This window comes from Palaemon carinicauda, chromosome 4 (genome assembly GCF_036898095.1).
Source record: "Palaemon carinicauda isolate YSFRI2023 chromosome 4, ASM3689809v2, whole genome shotgun sequence".
In the NCBI taxonomy this organism is placed as follows: domain Eukaryota; kingdom Metazoa; phylum Arthropoda; class Malacostraca; order Decapoda; family Palaemonidae; genus Palaemon; species Palaemon carinicauda.
This window is the reverse complement of record NC_090728.1, coordinates 181,279,361-181,295,023: the sequence shown is the minus strand read 5'-3', so window position 1 is coordinate 181,295,023 and position 15,663 is coordinate 181,279,361. Positions and strand designations below refer to the sequence as shown.

The following is a 15,663-nucleotide window of genomic DNA, read 5'->3' as shown; positions in this document are numbered from 1 at the left end:
AATTGAGATACAGTACTACCATTAGAGAGTTCATGGGTCCTTTAACTGGCCAGATAGTACTACATTGGTTCTTTATCTAGTTATGGCTCACTTTTCATTTGGCTACACACACACACACACACCAAATAGGCTATCCTATTCTTTACATTTTCTCCTCTTCCCTCATACACCTGATAACACTAAGATAACCAAAAAAAATCTTCTTTACTCAAGGGGTTAACTCCTGAACTGTAATTGTTCAGTGGCTATTTTCCTCTTGGTAAGGGTAGAAGAAGAAACTCTTTACCTTTTGTAAGCAACTCTTCTAGGAGAAGGATACTCCAAAACCATTGTTCTCTGGTATTGGATAGTGCCATAGCTTCCGTACCATGTCTTGCGCTGTCTTGGGTCAGAGTTCTCTTGCTTGAGGGTACATTCAGGCACACTATTCTCTCTTCATTGTTTATACATGACAGATCTATTTTAACGTTGTTAATGATCTCAAGATATTTTATATAATTATTCATTACTTTTTACAGCCCATATAGTTTATTTAAGGGATTTTGACGAAGGAAAAATCTATTTCTGGGGAGAGACCTGTGGCGCCCGGTGAAAAGAGTCCTTCTTATATACCTTTTCTGATAAAACCTTCCAATTATACCAGAGAAAGATAAAAGCATGGAATGCTGAGGTTACAACCCTCGCGCGAGCACCTTTTGGGTGTCGTGTATAAAGCAAAGGCGCATGAAATCCACTATTCACAGGTTGTCTTCCATTTAGTTAATTCCTTCGTCAAAGGGATGGGCCGATACAAAGGCCCTAGCCAACCCACCAGCGCCACACCACCCACGCCCCGACGCGAGCGCCATCCGAACAACATCCTTCTTTTTGGACTTCGTTAGTGTGAAATTTTTTTGTGGTGCTCTCGGCGTTTTTAACATTCGTGGATTTATTTCGTCATGTCCGAAGCTCCATCTTCACACATTCCAATGTTAAGTACCATAGTTTGTTTTGACAGCTTTTTATAGTACCGGGCTTTTGTTTTATATCCAGTATAGTCTGTTTTATTATTCCCGTCTGGCCCTTCACGGCGGCCATTGTTTGTTCACTTGTCTTGGGAATTCATCTTTGTCTGCCCGTTTAGTACTCTGTCACTTAGGTTCTTGGTTAAGTCCCTGGCCTTATGCCTTTGGAACCGTTATTATTTTTGCGTTATTATGCTCATGGTACTTTTTGCTAGCAAGTCCAGCCTACGAACAAGATAGCGTTCTAGCTTTGTTATTGTTTAGTATCCGCCCCGGTCGTCACTCGACTTTGCTATTTATTTTAGGTTTTAGCAGATGCTATTCTTCGTTCGTAGTCTTATCTTGATGTACATTTTTATTTTATACGTTTATAATAGTGTTGTGTGATTATTAGTCCTGATATTGTGTCCAAGAGAGCGAGAGCTTGGGGTTCCCGTTTTCTGTTCGCAGTCACGAGTTACCCCTTTCTCTCGTTTTCTTTCTTAGCTCCGGTGGGTGAGCGGATTTCCCGTTTTCCGTTTTGTGCGTTCAACGGGTTCTCCCTCCCTCACCTCTCCCCCTACGGGTGTATGATAACTTACGAGTTATTTATTTTTGGTTACTTTTCAATAGTTAGCGTTATTTTAGGTCTGTGTTTCGTCCTCTCCCCGTTACGGCTCGGGAGTAGTTATGAACGTTTTTCCACTCCGCCTTGAGTTCTACTCCGCCATGAGGGATTCTCAATGACTTTCGTTCTATTGTTATATTTATATATTGTTTACTACATGGGACGGGCTTCATATTGTTTAGATACGACCCTCCGGTGGCCCTTACTGCGGTCTCAGGCCACGGCCATATCCACAATAGCCATTGTTATTACAATTGTGTTATTATTCACAATAATTATTCAGGACCTTTCTTCTCCCTCCGGCTTCACCGGAGATCGTAAATACGCTTTACTATGATCTAAGCCTTAGCCTTTAGCTGCGGCTTGGCTTTTATATCTTTCACAATCATACTTTCCTCAGTGAGCTATTTTCCTTCTTGGAACCCTCGAGCTTACAGCATCCTGCTTTTCCAACTAATGATGGCAATTTAAATCACAGAACTATCTCTGCGCAGTAGTTTAATGGTAAATCCAGAAGAAGAAAACTTAAGATGCACTAGAACTTACAATCTGGAAGAAGGGTATAGTGCATTGAATTGTACTGATGGTAACAGAGAAACTTAAATACCAAGGACCTGGCATTTTGCTTCTTGCAATTAACTGCCACAGTATCTCATTACTTTACTAAAGGCAAGAAAATGGGACATTTTTTTTTATACAGTTAAGTGATGAGTGTTAATAAGCCGAGCTTTTGGAGAAGAAGCAATATAAACAACATATAAGTATCATCATCTCCTCCTACGTCTATTGCTGCAAAAGGCCTCAATTAGATTCCGCGTCATATCTATCTTGAGCTTTTAATTCAGTACTTGTCCATTCATCATTTCTTACTGCACGCTTCATAGTCCTAAAAATTCAATTTTTTATATTAAAAACAGCTGTTTCATATAAATCATATAGATGTCACCATCTCGCCCATCTCTCTGTTAGATCTTGTCCATTTAGTCAAAATAATATGGAAGGCAGTTTGTTCATCAGTGGATCTCAGGTGTGCATGGTGCACACTTTTCTAGCTATTCTGGAGTTTCTGTCCACAAAACATTTGAGGACATGTCTGGAGGAATTCAATACTGTAAATAGGTTTAATTGTAATAATGGGTTTGTATGAAAAATTCAGTTTTATGTCATACATAAAAACTAATGTTTTGCCAAATGCTTTATTAGTTTTTTTTCATTTGAAGCTAATTCCTCAAAGTGACTTGATGGTTATATCTACAAAAGGATAGATAAAGTGTGTTTATATTCAGGTTCAGTTGTTCTAGATTGCTTTGTGCACAAAAGCATATTTTTTTATGATTTTCATGTTTAAAAGTATTTACTTATATAATTCTATTTGCAATAAAATATTAATTTGAAACAATGTCTACCTCCTGCCCCAAGGTACAACTGTAATGCAGTTCCTTGTGTATGCATAATGATGTAAAAAGGTTCCATGAATTAATTATTCTTAGTTAATCATATGATTCTGTTTGCAATAAATTATTAATTTGAAAAAATGTCTACCTCCTGCTACCAAGGTATTACTATAATGCATTTCCTTGTGTATGCATAAAGATGTAAACAGAGTTCCATGAATTAATTATTCTAAGGAAATTTGATAAGGATCATTTTAAATTTCCATCCTAGATTGGGATAAACCCGGGGCTCTTCGCAGCTCATGTGGGACATCATTATGCAGGACCTGGCAATCATTTCTGTGAGTAGAGTGAATCTGTTTTGTTTGTTCTTACAGTTTCATATCTTAGTTATGCCTTTTTTATGTCCATTCTTTCATTTGCATCAATTTATTTTCACTACAGCATTTGGAACCAATTTCTTTTGTACTCCAATCATAATAATTTATCCAATTACACTAATATGGTTTTTCTGTGTTGTCATTGAAGCTTTCTAAATCCATTCCATTTTAATTTTTGTCGTCATTTAAAATCTGTAAGCAATGTATACATATGTTTTTGATAGCTTGAGGGGCAAATTTCAATAAATTACTTTAGAGAACTGAGCAAATAAAAAAAAAATATATGATCCGTTTTGTTAATTGTTAATGCTGATTCCGTGTATAATATAGTTTAGAATAATATAGTATAGACACATAGTGTGTGTGCTTGCCAATTCTCAAGTTAAAAAAAATCAAAGTAAACTTTCACATGAATGATTAAAGTACATGTGCAATTTAGTTTCTGTATGTGTACGGCAATAATAATCAGGAATATAATTTCAGGGAAGTGTATGTTCTTATCTGGACTTATCCCTGAACCCTTCAATGCATATGATGATTTTCGAATGCTGGACTATGGCATTGGTTTCACAAATGTAGTTGCGCGGACCACCAGAAGTTCAACAGACCTTTCAAAGAAGGAAATGCAAGATGGTTTGTAAAATCTAAATTTTATTGTTTCCTTTGTAAGTACTCATTTTCCTATTTTCAGTAATAATCTTTTTTTATTATGAATGTTATGAAAAATGTAGGTTTATAGTCTTGATTAATTTAGGCATCCAGCTCATAAACCCCTACTCCCTCATTTCAACTATTTTCAGTCAGCTGATCTTGCTAACACTAGTGAGCTATCCTACATATGTATCAAGAATTCCTACAGCTATTTCAGCATAATAAAATATGTTTATAATAAATTTTTAAAATTATCTATTACACACACAGGTTCATTTCTGTAAAAGTTTGCAATCATTATTATGATAATTATTACAAGCCAAGCTGAAACCCAGGTTAGAAAAGCAAATGCTAATTGTTCTATGGAAAGAAATGGGAAAGCAAATTAGTACAGAAAAAGAAACAGAAATAATATGTAAATTATAAGAGAAAGGACAAAAGGATTAAGATCACATACATGAACATGCTTATATACGCAGCGGAAAATATTAGTGATGAATTTAAAAATGAAGATCAAAGAAGATAAGATGTTGAGGAAAAGGTAACTTTTGATAAACCAACAGGCATCTTTGGTGCTTATAATAAAACAACCCAGCACAGTTTGAAAATAAAAAACAATAAGAGAAAATGAACAGAAAAGTCTATTCAAGTATATCCTCAAAAAAGAGAACTCTAACCTAAGACAGTGGAAGGCCATGGCACTATTCAAGACAAGAGAGTGTTGGTTTGATTTCAGAGAATTTTACCCTGATAAAAGATGCTTATCCTAACTAAAGATTCTTTTCTGTTCTTATAATGTAAGGAAATAGCCACTGAACAGTTACAATAGCTAACTAGTATTATAGTAAGGCTTTAAAGTCTATTATGTTTAGTTGTGTAAGGAGAGGCAAAAATGTAAAGAATATGCCAGAATAGTCAGATTATGTATAGACAAAAAAAAAAAAAAAAAAAAAGGACCCGTACCTAAAGAAGGATCTAACTTTGAACTGTCAGGACCAGTCTTTAAAGGATCTTATAACTCTCTAAAGGTAGTATTTTAATGAGTCGATGATGTTTTGACCAACCTACAACCTGTAGGGTGCTCATCCACTTGAAGCACCACAAGATACTTTGGCTACTTCGTATCTTAGCTATACAGTGCTACCACCATGTGGTCCACAGGATCCATTTGACCATCCCAAAGATGAGGACGCTTTAACTTCCTGACCTCCACCAAAATTGAGATTTAGGATCAATGTAATTGATGAGTAGTTATGAAACAAATTTAGTTATCATAGCATAAAATATTCTTTCTTACAAATCTGTCAGCTTTATGATAATTGCCCACCTCTCATTCCTGGTATATAAAATGCTTTCTGCATAACACAAAGAGGAGGATAAGTTACTACCTACCACTGGATCAAAGATGCAATTGTTTAAGCAGTCGATCTTGATTACTGTGCTTTTTTTTTTGCTGACATAATTATTATTATTATTATTATCATTATTAGGTAGAGTAAACAAACCATCAAATTAAAATGTTGTACTTAAACTATAAGGGGGCTGGCTTAAAACAGTTTGTCTTCAAGACTAAAGAAAATGTATATCATATACCTGGGGACATTTGGGCTATAAAAAAAAGCCTGTATTATTGTTGTTATTGTACTGAACAAATATCAATTTTAGGATTACCACAAGCACAAGAAAGTGCCCTAGACCAGGAAATATTTTTTCTTTATTCAGGATTCTGTTACAAGAATATTGGTAAAGCATGAATATTTTAAGTTAATTTTGAGCTTCCCTTAATTCAGTTAAACAAGGTCTTTACATATTTTCTGAATAAAATGCCGTTTTTACCAAGTGTATACAGTAATATGAAAATTTAATAATAGAAAAAAATTCTTTCAGGAAGCAAGATTTTGAAAGTAAAAATACAGGAGTATAGGCCACGCATTGCCGTTTTTAATGGCAAACAAATTTATGAAATCTATTCTGGAAAGAAGCATTTTTTTTTCGGCAAGCAGCCTGAAAAGATCGAAGGAACTGATACGGTAAGTGATTTTACCATTGGTTTTGTGTTACTGAATATTCCTTTTATCAATATTAAACTTAGCCGGTGATTATATAAGCTGCAGTTCTGCTGCCCGACAGAAAAACTCTACGCTCGAAATCCGCCAGAGATCGCTATGCAGGTAGGGGGTGTACTTCAACAGCGCCATCTGTCGAGCAGGTACTCAGTACTCAATGTAAACACAGAACTCAATTTTCTCTCTGTCGTGCCACCGGCAAGACCTACTAAATTCGCTGTTGCTTACTGGATTGGTTTTCACATATTTTGGTGAAGTACACATTTCTAGTTTTGAGCTTTCGCTTTGCAGACGTTATCTTCAATACATCCTTGCATTCTTTTGTTGATTTTGGATTATTTGTTGACGACTTTGGATAGATTTTGAATTCCCCTTTGACTAATTCAAAATGGCTGACCCTTCTCAAGTCCCTAAGTTCAGGGAATGTAATGCTAGGGACTGTTCAAGGCGTCTTCCGAAGGCCTCTATCGATCCTCACACCGTTTGTTCCAATTGTCGGGATAAGACCTGTCAATTGGAAGATCGATGTGAGGAATGCGTTGGGCTTTCGGAATTCGATTTCATCGAATTCCAGAAATACACACGTAGGCTAGAGAGAGATAGAGTCAGGAGAAGTTCATCTCGCTCCGTTGAATTTTCCTCTCCTCATGCCCCACAACCTATTCCTTCCCCTGTAGTGGTTGCTCCTGATCCCCCTTCTAGCACTCAACAACCTTCGATGGCAGATATGATGCGTGCCATCCAGGCTCTGGGTGAGAGAGTCGAGTCATTGGCGAGTGATCGTAACCAACTCATGGCAGACGTCAAGGAGTTGAAGTGTAAGAGTGCAGTGGGTAGTGACAAAGTGAGTGGTAGTGTTGTGGAAAGTGTTGTAGATAGTGTTGCGCTTGAGGGTTCGTCTGTTCGTGCCTGTCGTCCTCCCAGTCCGGGACCTCTTGCAAGCTCCCAAGCCCAGGGGAGAAGCAATGTCGTACGACCAAAGGGTTCGAGAGGCTTTAATCAGCGAACAGACGTTCCCTCCGTGGTTTCGGGCGTATCTAACCAAGATCGCCCCACCCACACGAAAACGAGAGAGCCCATTTATTCCTCGTCTGCGGAAGAGGTTTCTCGGAAGAAACCATGGACCAAGGTCTCGCGGCCTCTTAAGCGCAAGTCGGTCCCTTCCGTGCAAGTCCAACGGCCCAGTTGTAGCCACTGGGTCAGTTCGGACTCGCTGCAGTCTTCCGATGACTGTTCACCTCCTAAGAGAGGCAAAGCGGTACCGCATCAGGCAGTAACACCGTCTGTTGCCGCACCTGCTACTGTAGACCCTAAGTGGTCTTTGCTGCAGACCATGCAGGCACAGTTAACGTCATTGATGCAGGACTTTCGTGCGGAGAAGGTTGACGCTGCACCAACCTCTAGCCTACAACCACCCACGGTTGTGCGTCCAGTGGACGCTGAGGCTACCTTCTCCCGCACTCCAGCTGTGAGAGTCCCGCCACCCATGCGTTCCAGTGTACCCTGCCAGCCGCATGTTGACGTTCAGCGACGCACGGAACCTTCGTTGACGTTCGCGAGTTACAACAACAACCTAAGTTGTTTTGTTTTGACGCGGTGCGTCAACCTCCGCAACCCAGTGTGGATACCTCTACTCGCCCACAGCAGACTAGACAGTCTGGAGTAGACGCTTTGCGTCCCCGCGCTGCTATGGTTGTTGCCAGTTCACAGACTGGGCAACAGTTCCATGACGTTGCGTCCGGTTCAGTCACGCGTGCACCCGTGCTGCCGGACTCAGCTGACCAGCCGACTCCTACTCCTTTGCCGCTTCCTCCTCAGTTTTCAGATGATGGACTCTCTGATGATGACGACGCTGCACACACTGACGACCCGCATACGGACATCGACGAACCCAAGACCACGCAACCCTCCTTGGACTTTAGGAAAGTTCTTGCACTGTTCAGGGAGATGTATCCTGATCAGTTTGTATCTGCGGCCCCACGCTCTCCTCCATCTGAGTTCGCTTTAGGCTCGCAGTCATCCGCGCCTGCCTTTACGAAACTCGTCCTCGCCCGCTCGTCTAAGAGAGCTTTACGAGTGTTGGGAGAATGGATGCAGTCCAAAAAGAACCTTGGGAAGACAGCATTTACGTTTCCCCCTGCGAGACTCTCTTCCAGATCGAGCGTCTGGTATGCCACGGGAGAAGTTCTCGGCTTGGGAGTTCCTGCCTCTGCCCAGGGCGACTTCTCAAGTCTAGTAGACTCTCCCCGCAGGCTAGCCATGAGACGCTCTAAGATATGTTGGTCTCCTTCAGACTTAGACCATCTGTTGAAAGGAGTGTTCAGAGCCTTCGAGGTTTTTAACTTTTTGGATTGGTGTTTGGGAGCGTTGAGCAGGAAGATCTCCCCTTCGGACAAGGAAACTTCCTTGCTCATTATGTCCTGTATGGACAAGGCCATACGTGACGGATCCAGTGAGCTTGCGGCTTTGTTCGTTTCCGGGGTCCTCAAGAAACGGGAAAACCTTTGCTCGTTCCTGTCAGCGGGAGTAACACCGTGTCAGAGATCGGAACTTCTTTTTGCTCCTCTCTCAAAGTGCCTCTTCCCAGAGGAATTGATAAAGGAGATTGCTACCTCCTTGATTCAGAAGGACACCCATGACCTGGTTGCGTCCTCTGCCCGCAAAGCCACCGCTTTGCCTACCGTATCTAGACCCAGGATGGACACTCCAGCGTCCAGATTCATTCCGCCCTTTCGTGGCAGAGCCTCCAGCAGAGGAGGTGCTCGTGCCGAAGGGAGACGTGGGAAGAAGAAAGGTACCAAGTCCTTTAAAGGCAGAGTCTGACTGCCACCTTCTTCAGACAGCAGTGGGAGCCAGACTCAAGAACTTCTGGCAGATCTGGGAGAAAAGGGGCGCAGATGCACAATCTGTGAAGTTGCTAAGAGAAGGGTTCAAGATCCCGTTTGTCCGCAAACCCCCTCTAGCAACGTCTCCCATCGATCTCTCTCCCAGGTACAAAGAGGAAGACAAGAGGCTAGCCTTGAAGCAGGAAGTGTCTCTCTTGCTACAAAAGGGAGCTGTAGTCAAAGTCCGGGACCATCAATCCCCGGGCTTCTACAACCGTCTCTTCTTAGTGGTAAAGAAGACAGGAGGGTGGAGGCTGGTGCTAGACGTCAGTGCGCTGAATGTCTTTGTCACAAAGCAGACGTTCGCCATGGAGACCACAAAGTCAGTTCTAGCAGCGGTCAGAAAGGAAGACTGGATGGTCTCTTTAGACCTAAGGGACGCATACTTTCACGTCCCCATCCACCCAGAATCCCAACCTTTTCTGAGATTCATTTACGACAAGGTTGTCTACCAATTTCAAGCCCTGTGCTTTGGCCTAAGCACGGCTCCTCTTGTGTTTACGAGGCTGATGAGGAATATTGCCAAATTCCTGCATTTAGCGGATATCAGAGCCTCCCTCTATTTGGACGACTGGCTTCTAAGAGCGTCTTCCAGTCGTCGCTGTCTGGAGAATCTAAAGTGGACTCTAGATCTGATCAAGGAATTGGGTCTCCTGGTCAATATGGAAAAGTCCCAACTGGTCCCATCCCAAACTATAGTGTACTTAGGGATGGAGATTCACAGTCAAGCTTTTTGGGCTTTTCTGTCGGCCCCCAGAACAAGTCAAGCCCAGGTATGCATCCAGAACATGCTAAAGAAGAAACGATGTTCAGTCAGACAGTGGATGAGTCTGATAGGGACGCTATCATCCCTGGAACAGTTCGTTTCGTTAGGGAGACTACACCTCCGTCCCCTTCAATTTCATCTAGCTGTTTACTGGAAAAAGGACAAGACGCTAGAAGCGGTCTCGATCCCCATTTCCGGGAAGATGAAGTCAGCACTGACTTGGTGGAAGGACAGTATCAACCTCAGAGAGGGTCTGCCCCTGGCTGTTCAGACCCCCAACCACGTTCTCTTCTCGGACGCATCGGACACGGGCTGGGGTGCGACACTAGACGGTCGGGAATGCTCGGGAACGTGGAACTCGAATCAAAGAACGTTACATATCAACTGCAAGGAGCTACTGGCAGTTCATCTGGCCTTGAAAAGCTTCAAGTCCCTCCTTCAAGGCAAAGTGGTGGAGGTGAACTCGGACAACACCACGGCCTTGGCGTACATCTCCAAGCAAGGAGGGACCCATTCTATGACGTTGTACGAGATCGCAAGGGACCTCCTCACCTGGTCAAGAGATCTAAACCTTTCTCTAGTAACGAGGTTCATACAAGGCAATATGAATGTTATGGCGGATTGCCTCAGTCGGAAGGGTCAAATCATCCCAACAGAATGGACCCTACACAAGGATGTGTGCAAGAGACTATGGGCCACTTGGGGCCAACCTACCATAGATCTCTTCGCAACCTCGATGACCAAGAGGCTCCCAATATATTGCTCACCGATCCCGGACCCAGCAGCAGTTCATACAGATGCCTTTCTACTGGATTGGTCACATCTAGACCTTTATGCATTCCCCCCGTTCAAGATTGTCAACAAGGTACTGCAGAAGTTCGTCTCTCACGAAGGGACAAGGTTGAAGTTGGTTGCTCCCCTCTGGCCCGCGAGAGAATGGTTCACCGAGGTACTTCAATGGCTGGTGGACGTTCCCAGAGCTCTTCCTCTAAGAGTGGACCTTCTACGTCAGCCACACGTAAAGAAGGTACACCCAGACCTCCACGCTCTTCGTCTGACTGCCTTCAGACTATCGAAAGACTCTCTAGAGCTAGAGGCTTTTCGAAGGAGGCAGCCAGGGCGATTGCTAGAGCGAGGAGGACATCCACTCTTAGAGTCTACCAGTCGAAGTGGGAAGTCTTCCGAAATTGGTGCAAGTCGGTATCAGTATCCTCAACCAGTACCTCTGTAACCCAAATAGCTGACTTCCTATTATACCTGAGGAAAGAAAGATCCCTTTCAGCTCCCACTATCAAAGGTTACAGAAGCATGTTGGCAACAGTCTTCCGTCACAGAGGCTTAGATCTTTCCAACAACAAAGATCTACAGGACCTCCTTAAGTCTTTTGAGACCACGAAGGAGCGTCGTTTGGCTACACCTGGATGGAATTTAGACGTGGTACTAAGATTCCTGATGTCAGAAAGGTTCGAGCCACTACAATCAGCCTCTTTTAAAGATCTCACTTTAAAGACTCTTTTCCTGGTTTGCTTAGCCACAGCTAAAAGAGTCAGTGAGATTCACGCCTTCAGCAGGAACATCGGATTTTCATCTGAAACGGCTACATGTTCTTTACAGCTTGGTTTTCTAGCCAAAAACGGGCTACCTTCTCGCCCTTGGCCGAAATCGTTCGACATTCCAAGCCTTTCAAATATGGTTGGAAATGAACTAGAAAGAGTCTTATGCCCTGTTAGAGCTCTTAAGTTCTATTTAAGACGAACTAAATCTTTACGAGGACAGTCAGAAGCTTTATGGTGTTCTATTAAGAAACCTTCTTTACCTAGGTCAAAGAATGCTGTTTCCTATTATATCAGACTGTTGATACGAGAAGCTCATTCCCATCTGAATGAAGAAGACCATGCTGTGCTGAAGGTAAAGACACATGAAGTTAGAGCTGTCGCTACTTCAGTGGCTTTTAAACAAAATAGATCTCTGCAGAGTATAATGGACGCAACCTATTGGAGAAGCAAGTCAGTGTTCGCGTCTTTTTATCTTAAAGATGTCCAGTCTCTTTACGAGAACTGCTACACCCTGGGACCATTCGTAGCAGCGAGTGCAGTAGTGGGTGAGGGCTCAACCACTACATTCCCCTAATTCCATAACCTTTTTTAATCTTTCTCTTGAAATGTTTTTTATTGTTGTTTTTTTGGGTTGTCCGGAAGGCTAAGAAGCCTTTCGCATCCTGGTTGATTTGGCGGGTGGTCAAATTCTTTTCTTGAGAAGCGCCTAGATTAGAGGTTTTGATGAGGTCCTGTAGTATGGGTTGCAACCCTTGATACTTCAGCTCCTAGGAGTCGCTCAGCATCCTAAGAGGATCGCGAGGCTCAGTAAGGAAGACGTACTTAAAAAAGGCAGAGTAATTGTTCAAGTCGACTTCCTTACCAGGTACTTATTTATTTTATGTTTGTTATTTTGAATAACTGCTAAAATGAAATACGAAACCCTTAGCTCATAATAATGTAAACAATTAATGCTGGTCTCTACCCACCCCCCTGGGTGTGAATCAGCTTATATAATCACCGGCTAAGTTTAATATTGAGAAATGTTATTTTTATAATAAAATAAATTTTTGAATATACTTACCCGGTGATTATATATTAAAGGACCTTTCCTTCCTCCCCAATAGAGACCCAGTGGACCGAGGAGAAAATTGAGTTCTGTGTTTACATTGAGTACTGAGTACCTGCTCGACAGATGGCGCTGTTGAAGTACACCCCCTACCTGCATAGAGATCGCTGGCGGATTTCGAGCGTAGAGTTTTTCTGTCGGGCAGCAGAGCTGCAGCTTATATAATCACCGGGTAAGTATATTCAAAAATTTATTTTATTATAAAAATAACATTTTTCTACATGTTAAGATAATAGTACTGTATTTGAAATAGCTTGGTTGTTTTGATGTATAGCGCTAATTTTCATTTAGTGTATTTGAAAGAAAATGCACTAACTTCTAATTAAGACTGCGCTATTAGATTTTGCATATTTTGAATTGTATTAAAAAAGATGGTACCCAATATTATTCTATTCTTAGAATAAGCTTACTTACCAGTTACCAAACAATTTTGATAACAAATTTCTATCTTAATAAGTTTGCCTTTGTGTCTATGAACCTCTCCTATTTTTCATATTGCTTCTCCAGAATCTAGATTTAATCTGAGCAACATTATCAACAACTAAATGTTAATAATAAAATTTATTATTTTGATATTTCCAAGCAAGTCAAATTGCTAATGTTTTACATTCAAAGCGTGAGCCACAAAAACAAAAATAAAAGCTCTCCCTCTCTCTCCCTTCCGTCCAATCCCTCCAGGCTGATACAGCAAGCCAACTCTGTTTTTCATATCACTGAAATCTTAGCTTACTTTTTATAGCCTCAAATCTCTTTCAATCACTGAAAGGGAGGAGGAGGAGGAGGGTGGGAAACACGTGACTTGCAAGCAAATATTGAAATAATGAATTCTATTAGAATTAATTTCTATGAATCATACCTAGGAGTCACATTTCTGACTACCACAATCCTTAGGGCTGGGTAATAAACCATTTTTGAATTTGAATATGTAAAACATTCTGATCTCTCATCCTATAAACTTTAATAGCATTCCATGTTTGGCTTGATTTGGAATAATTAAAGAGATCTTCACTTTTCTTTGCTACACTATTCTTAAAGACAATTCCATTCTTAAGCACACTGCAGAACGTTTGGACTTCCCCCTTGTGTAAGGTATCACCTACCTACTTATTCAAAACTCCCTACCCAAGCCCTGCAGTTTTCAAAAACAGTCTGTGAGAAAAAGTTTATAAAAAAAAATTTTTTGCAATATAGATTTGGTACTCCCTTGAGCTGTGGCTAGTACTTTTTCCAATGATAAGTTTTTTAAATAAATTTGAATGGTTATGAACTCTGGCTTCTGGGGGCCTCTGCTAGTCCTGCCAAGTATCCATCGATCTGTTCCATCCCCAGCTTTACGTCTTGAGCGAGAGGGAGAGACAGAGATGGCTTTTGTTGTACCGGACTATCGATCATCCTGGACAGTCCGGAAAGTACTGCCTTTGCAGCTGAGGGCTTGGGCTCATCCAACCGGTGGTGTCTTCGGATGAGGGCCAGTACCTTACGGTAGGAGGAGATGTCGTCCGTCGAGCACTCCCCTCCTTCCACCAGGTCTTCCGTCACCAGTTCCTCCGTACGGGGGTAAGCCGTGACGGTGGGAAAAACAACGCCCGACGGGCCTGCTAGTGGTACGGGCTGCCCCGTGGGGACGAAGGCATCCGTCATGGGAGTACCAACGTCCTCCGAGCCTGCCAGTGGTATGGTCTGCCCTGTGGATACAAAGGCATCCGTCATGGGAGTACCTTGTTCCACGGGGGGCTCCGTGGATGGGGGATCCATGCGGACCTTGGTGCTTAAGGAAGGCCTCCAAGGTGCCCGTGGTCGACGCTAAGCCTTCCTTCATACTCCTTATATCCTTCCTAAGGGAAGAAGGGGCGAAGGCTACTGTAGGGTTAAACAATGCACGGGGGTCTCGGTTCGAGCCCTCCCGCCAGGCGGCTAGGTCGAAGGAGGAGCTAGGAGGGTGACACAACAAAGGCGAGGCTCTAGGGAGCCACCCGGAAGCGGCCGCGGCTGTGGAAAACCTAAACAGCTCGCTCCAGGGCACTGTGACATTCACCCAGTCCTTTGACTTACTCCTCTTCGCTTTTTTCTTAGAGGACTTCGACCATTTCCTACCATGCCTCGAGCGGGAACGATACTTTTTCTTCCTTCGGGATTTTTCCCTCTTCCTTTTGATCAGGTTCCTGTCTTCGTCCTTTGATGACGAAGAAGACGAAAATCACGTCGTTTCTCAGGTGCGGGCAGTTGCAGAAACACGGGGGGTAGCGTAGCCGAGGGAGCCGGAGGGGTCCCCGCGAGTCCTTTACAGAGCCACTGATCTACCTGCTCTCTAACGGGAGACCTGAAGGGAGTCCTAGGTTTCACCCACGTGGCGGGGTCCGAAGACGTCGAACTACCTTTCTCCGTGTCTCCCCCGGCGGTCGAAGCACTCGAAACACGCCACGAGGCAGGGGAAGTATCGGCACTTGGCCTACCCCACATAGGATCTTCCGAGGCGACGGGACCTGCGGGCACCAGGCCCTTGCCTCCTACCCACACTTCTGCACTCCACTCAGGCCCCACACTGGACACATCCCCCACAGGAAAATCAGACTCTTGGGGAAGGGCAATGGGCCTCTTCCCCGCAACGGACTTACCTCGTCCCCTACGCTGGGTAGGGAGAAGAGCGGGCGCTACGGTCTGCCGAATCGTCTGGCGAACCTGCAGGCGAAGAAATGCTTGAATCCTTAGGCAACTTCTTAGTTGCCTTCTTCTTCTTCGTCCCGAAGCGCACCCACTGGATCTCAGTCCAATCAGCACATTCCGGGCACGTAGAGGTAGGGGAACACGCTTTCCCCCTACACGTGGAACACAGGAAGTGGGGATCAACCTCAGGCTTGGAGAGGAAAGCCCCGCAAGACTTCCCAGCCACAGGCCCAGGGCAACGACGAGGATGCTCCATAACACAACGCTAACACACCAAGAGACACAAGGATGAACGGGAAAGTGAAATGAAAACAAGTGGGCAACACGCGGTAAGCACAAAGGATTGGGGGACACGAGGGTCGCACAGGTAAGAGAGAGCGCGGCGAAATGTATATCACGTCGCGACCAGAAACTTACTGGAGAGTCGACCTGAGATATCACGATGCCTGACCCCGGGGTCGCCTCGGGCATGTACCACACTGCCAGAGGTTGACCCTGTAGAAAACGAGAAGAGGGAAATAAACTATACAAAGAGCTGGTCGGTTAGGTAGAGTTAGCCAGTAACTCCTAAGAAGGTAGTTC

General features: G+C 43.4%; 1 protein-coding gene across 1 annotated transcript in view; it reads left to right on the top strand.

Annotated features, from left to right (window-relative positions):
- Window positions 1–15,663, top strand: part of LOC137640257 (uncharacterized) — an 84,902-nt gene that overhangs the window by 60,509 nt on the left and 8,730 nt on the right. Inside the window, exons 11-13 of the mRNA XM_068372847.1 lie at window positions 3,277–3,346; window positions 3,869–4,018; window positions 5,924–6,066. Coding sequence (XP_068228948.1) covers window positions 3,277–3,346; window positions 3,869–4,018; window positions 5,924–6,066 — 363 coding nt within the window. The remainder of the gene's footprint in view (window positions 1–3,276; window positions 3,347–3,868; window positions 4,019–5,923; window positions 6,067–15,663) is intronic.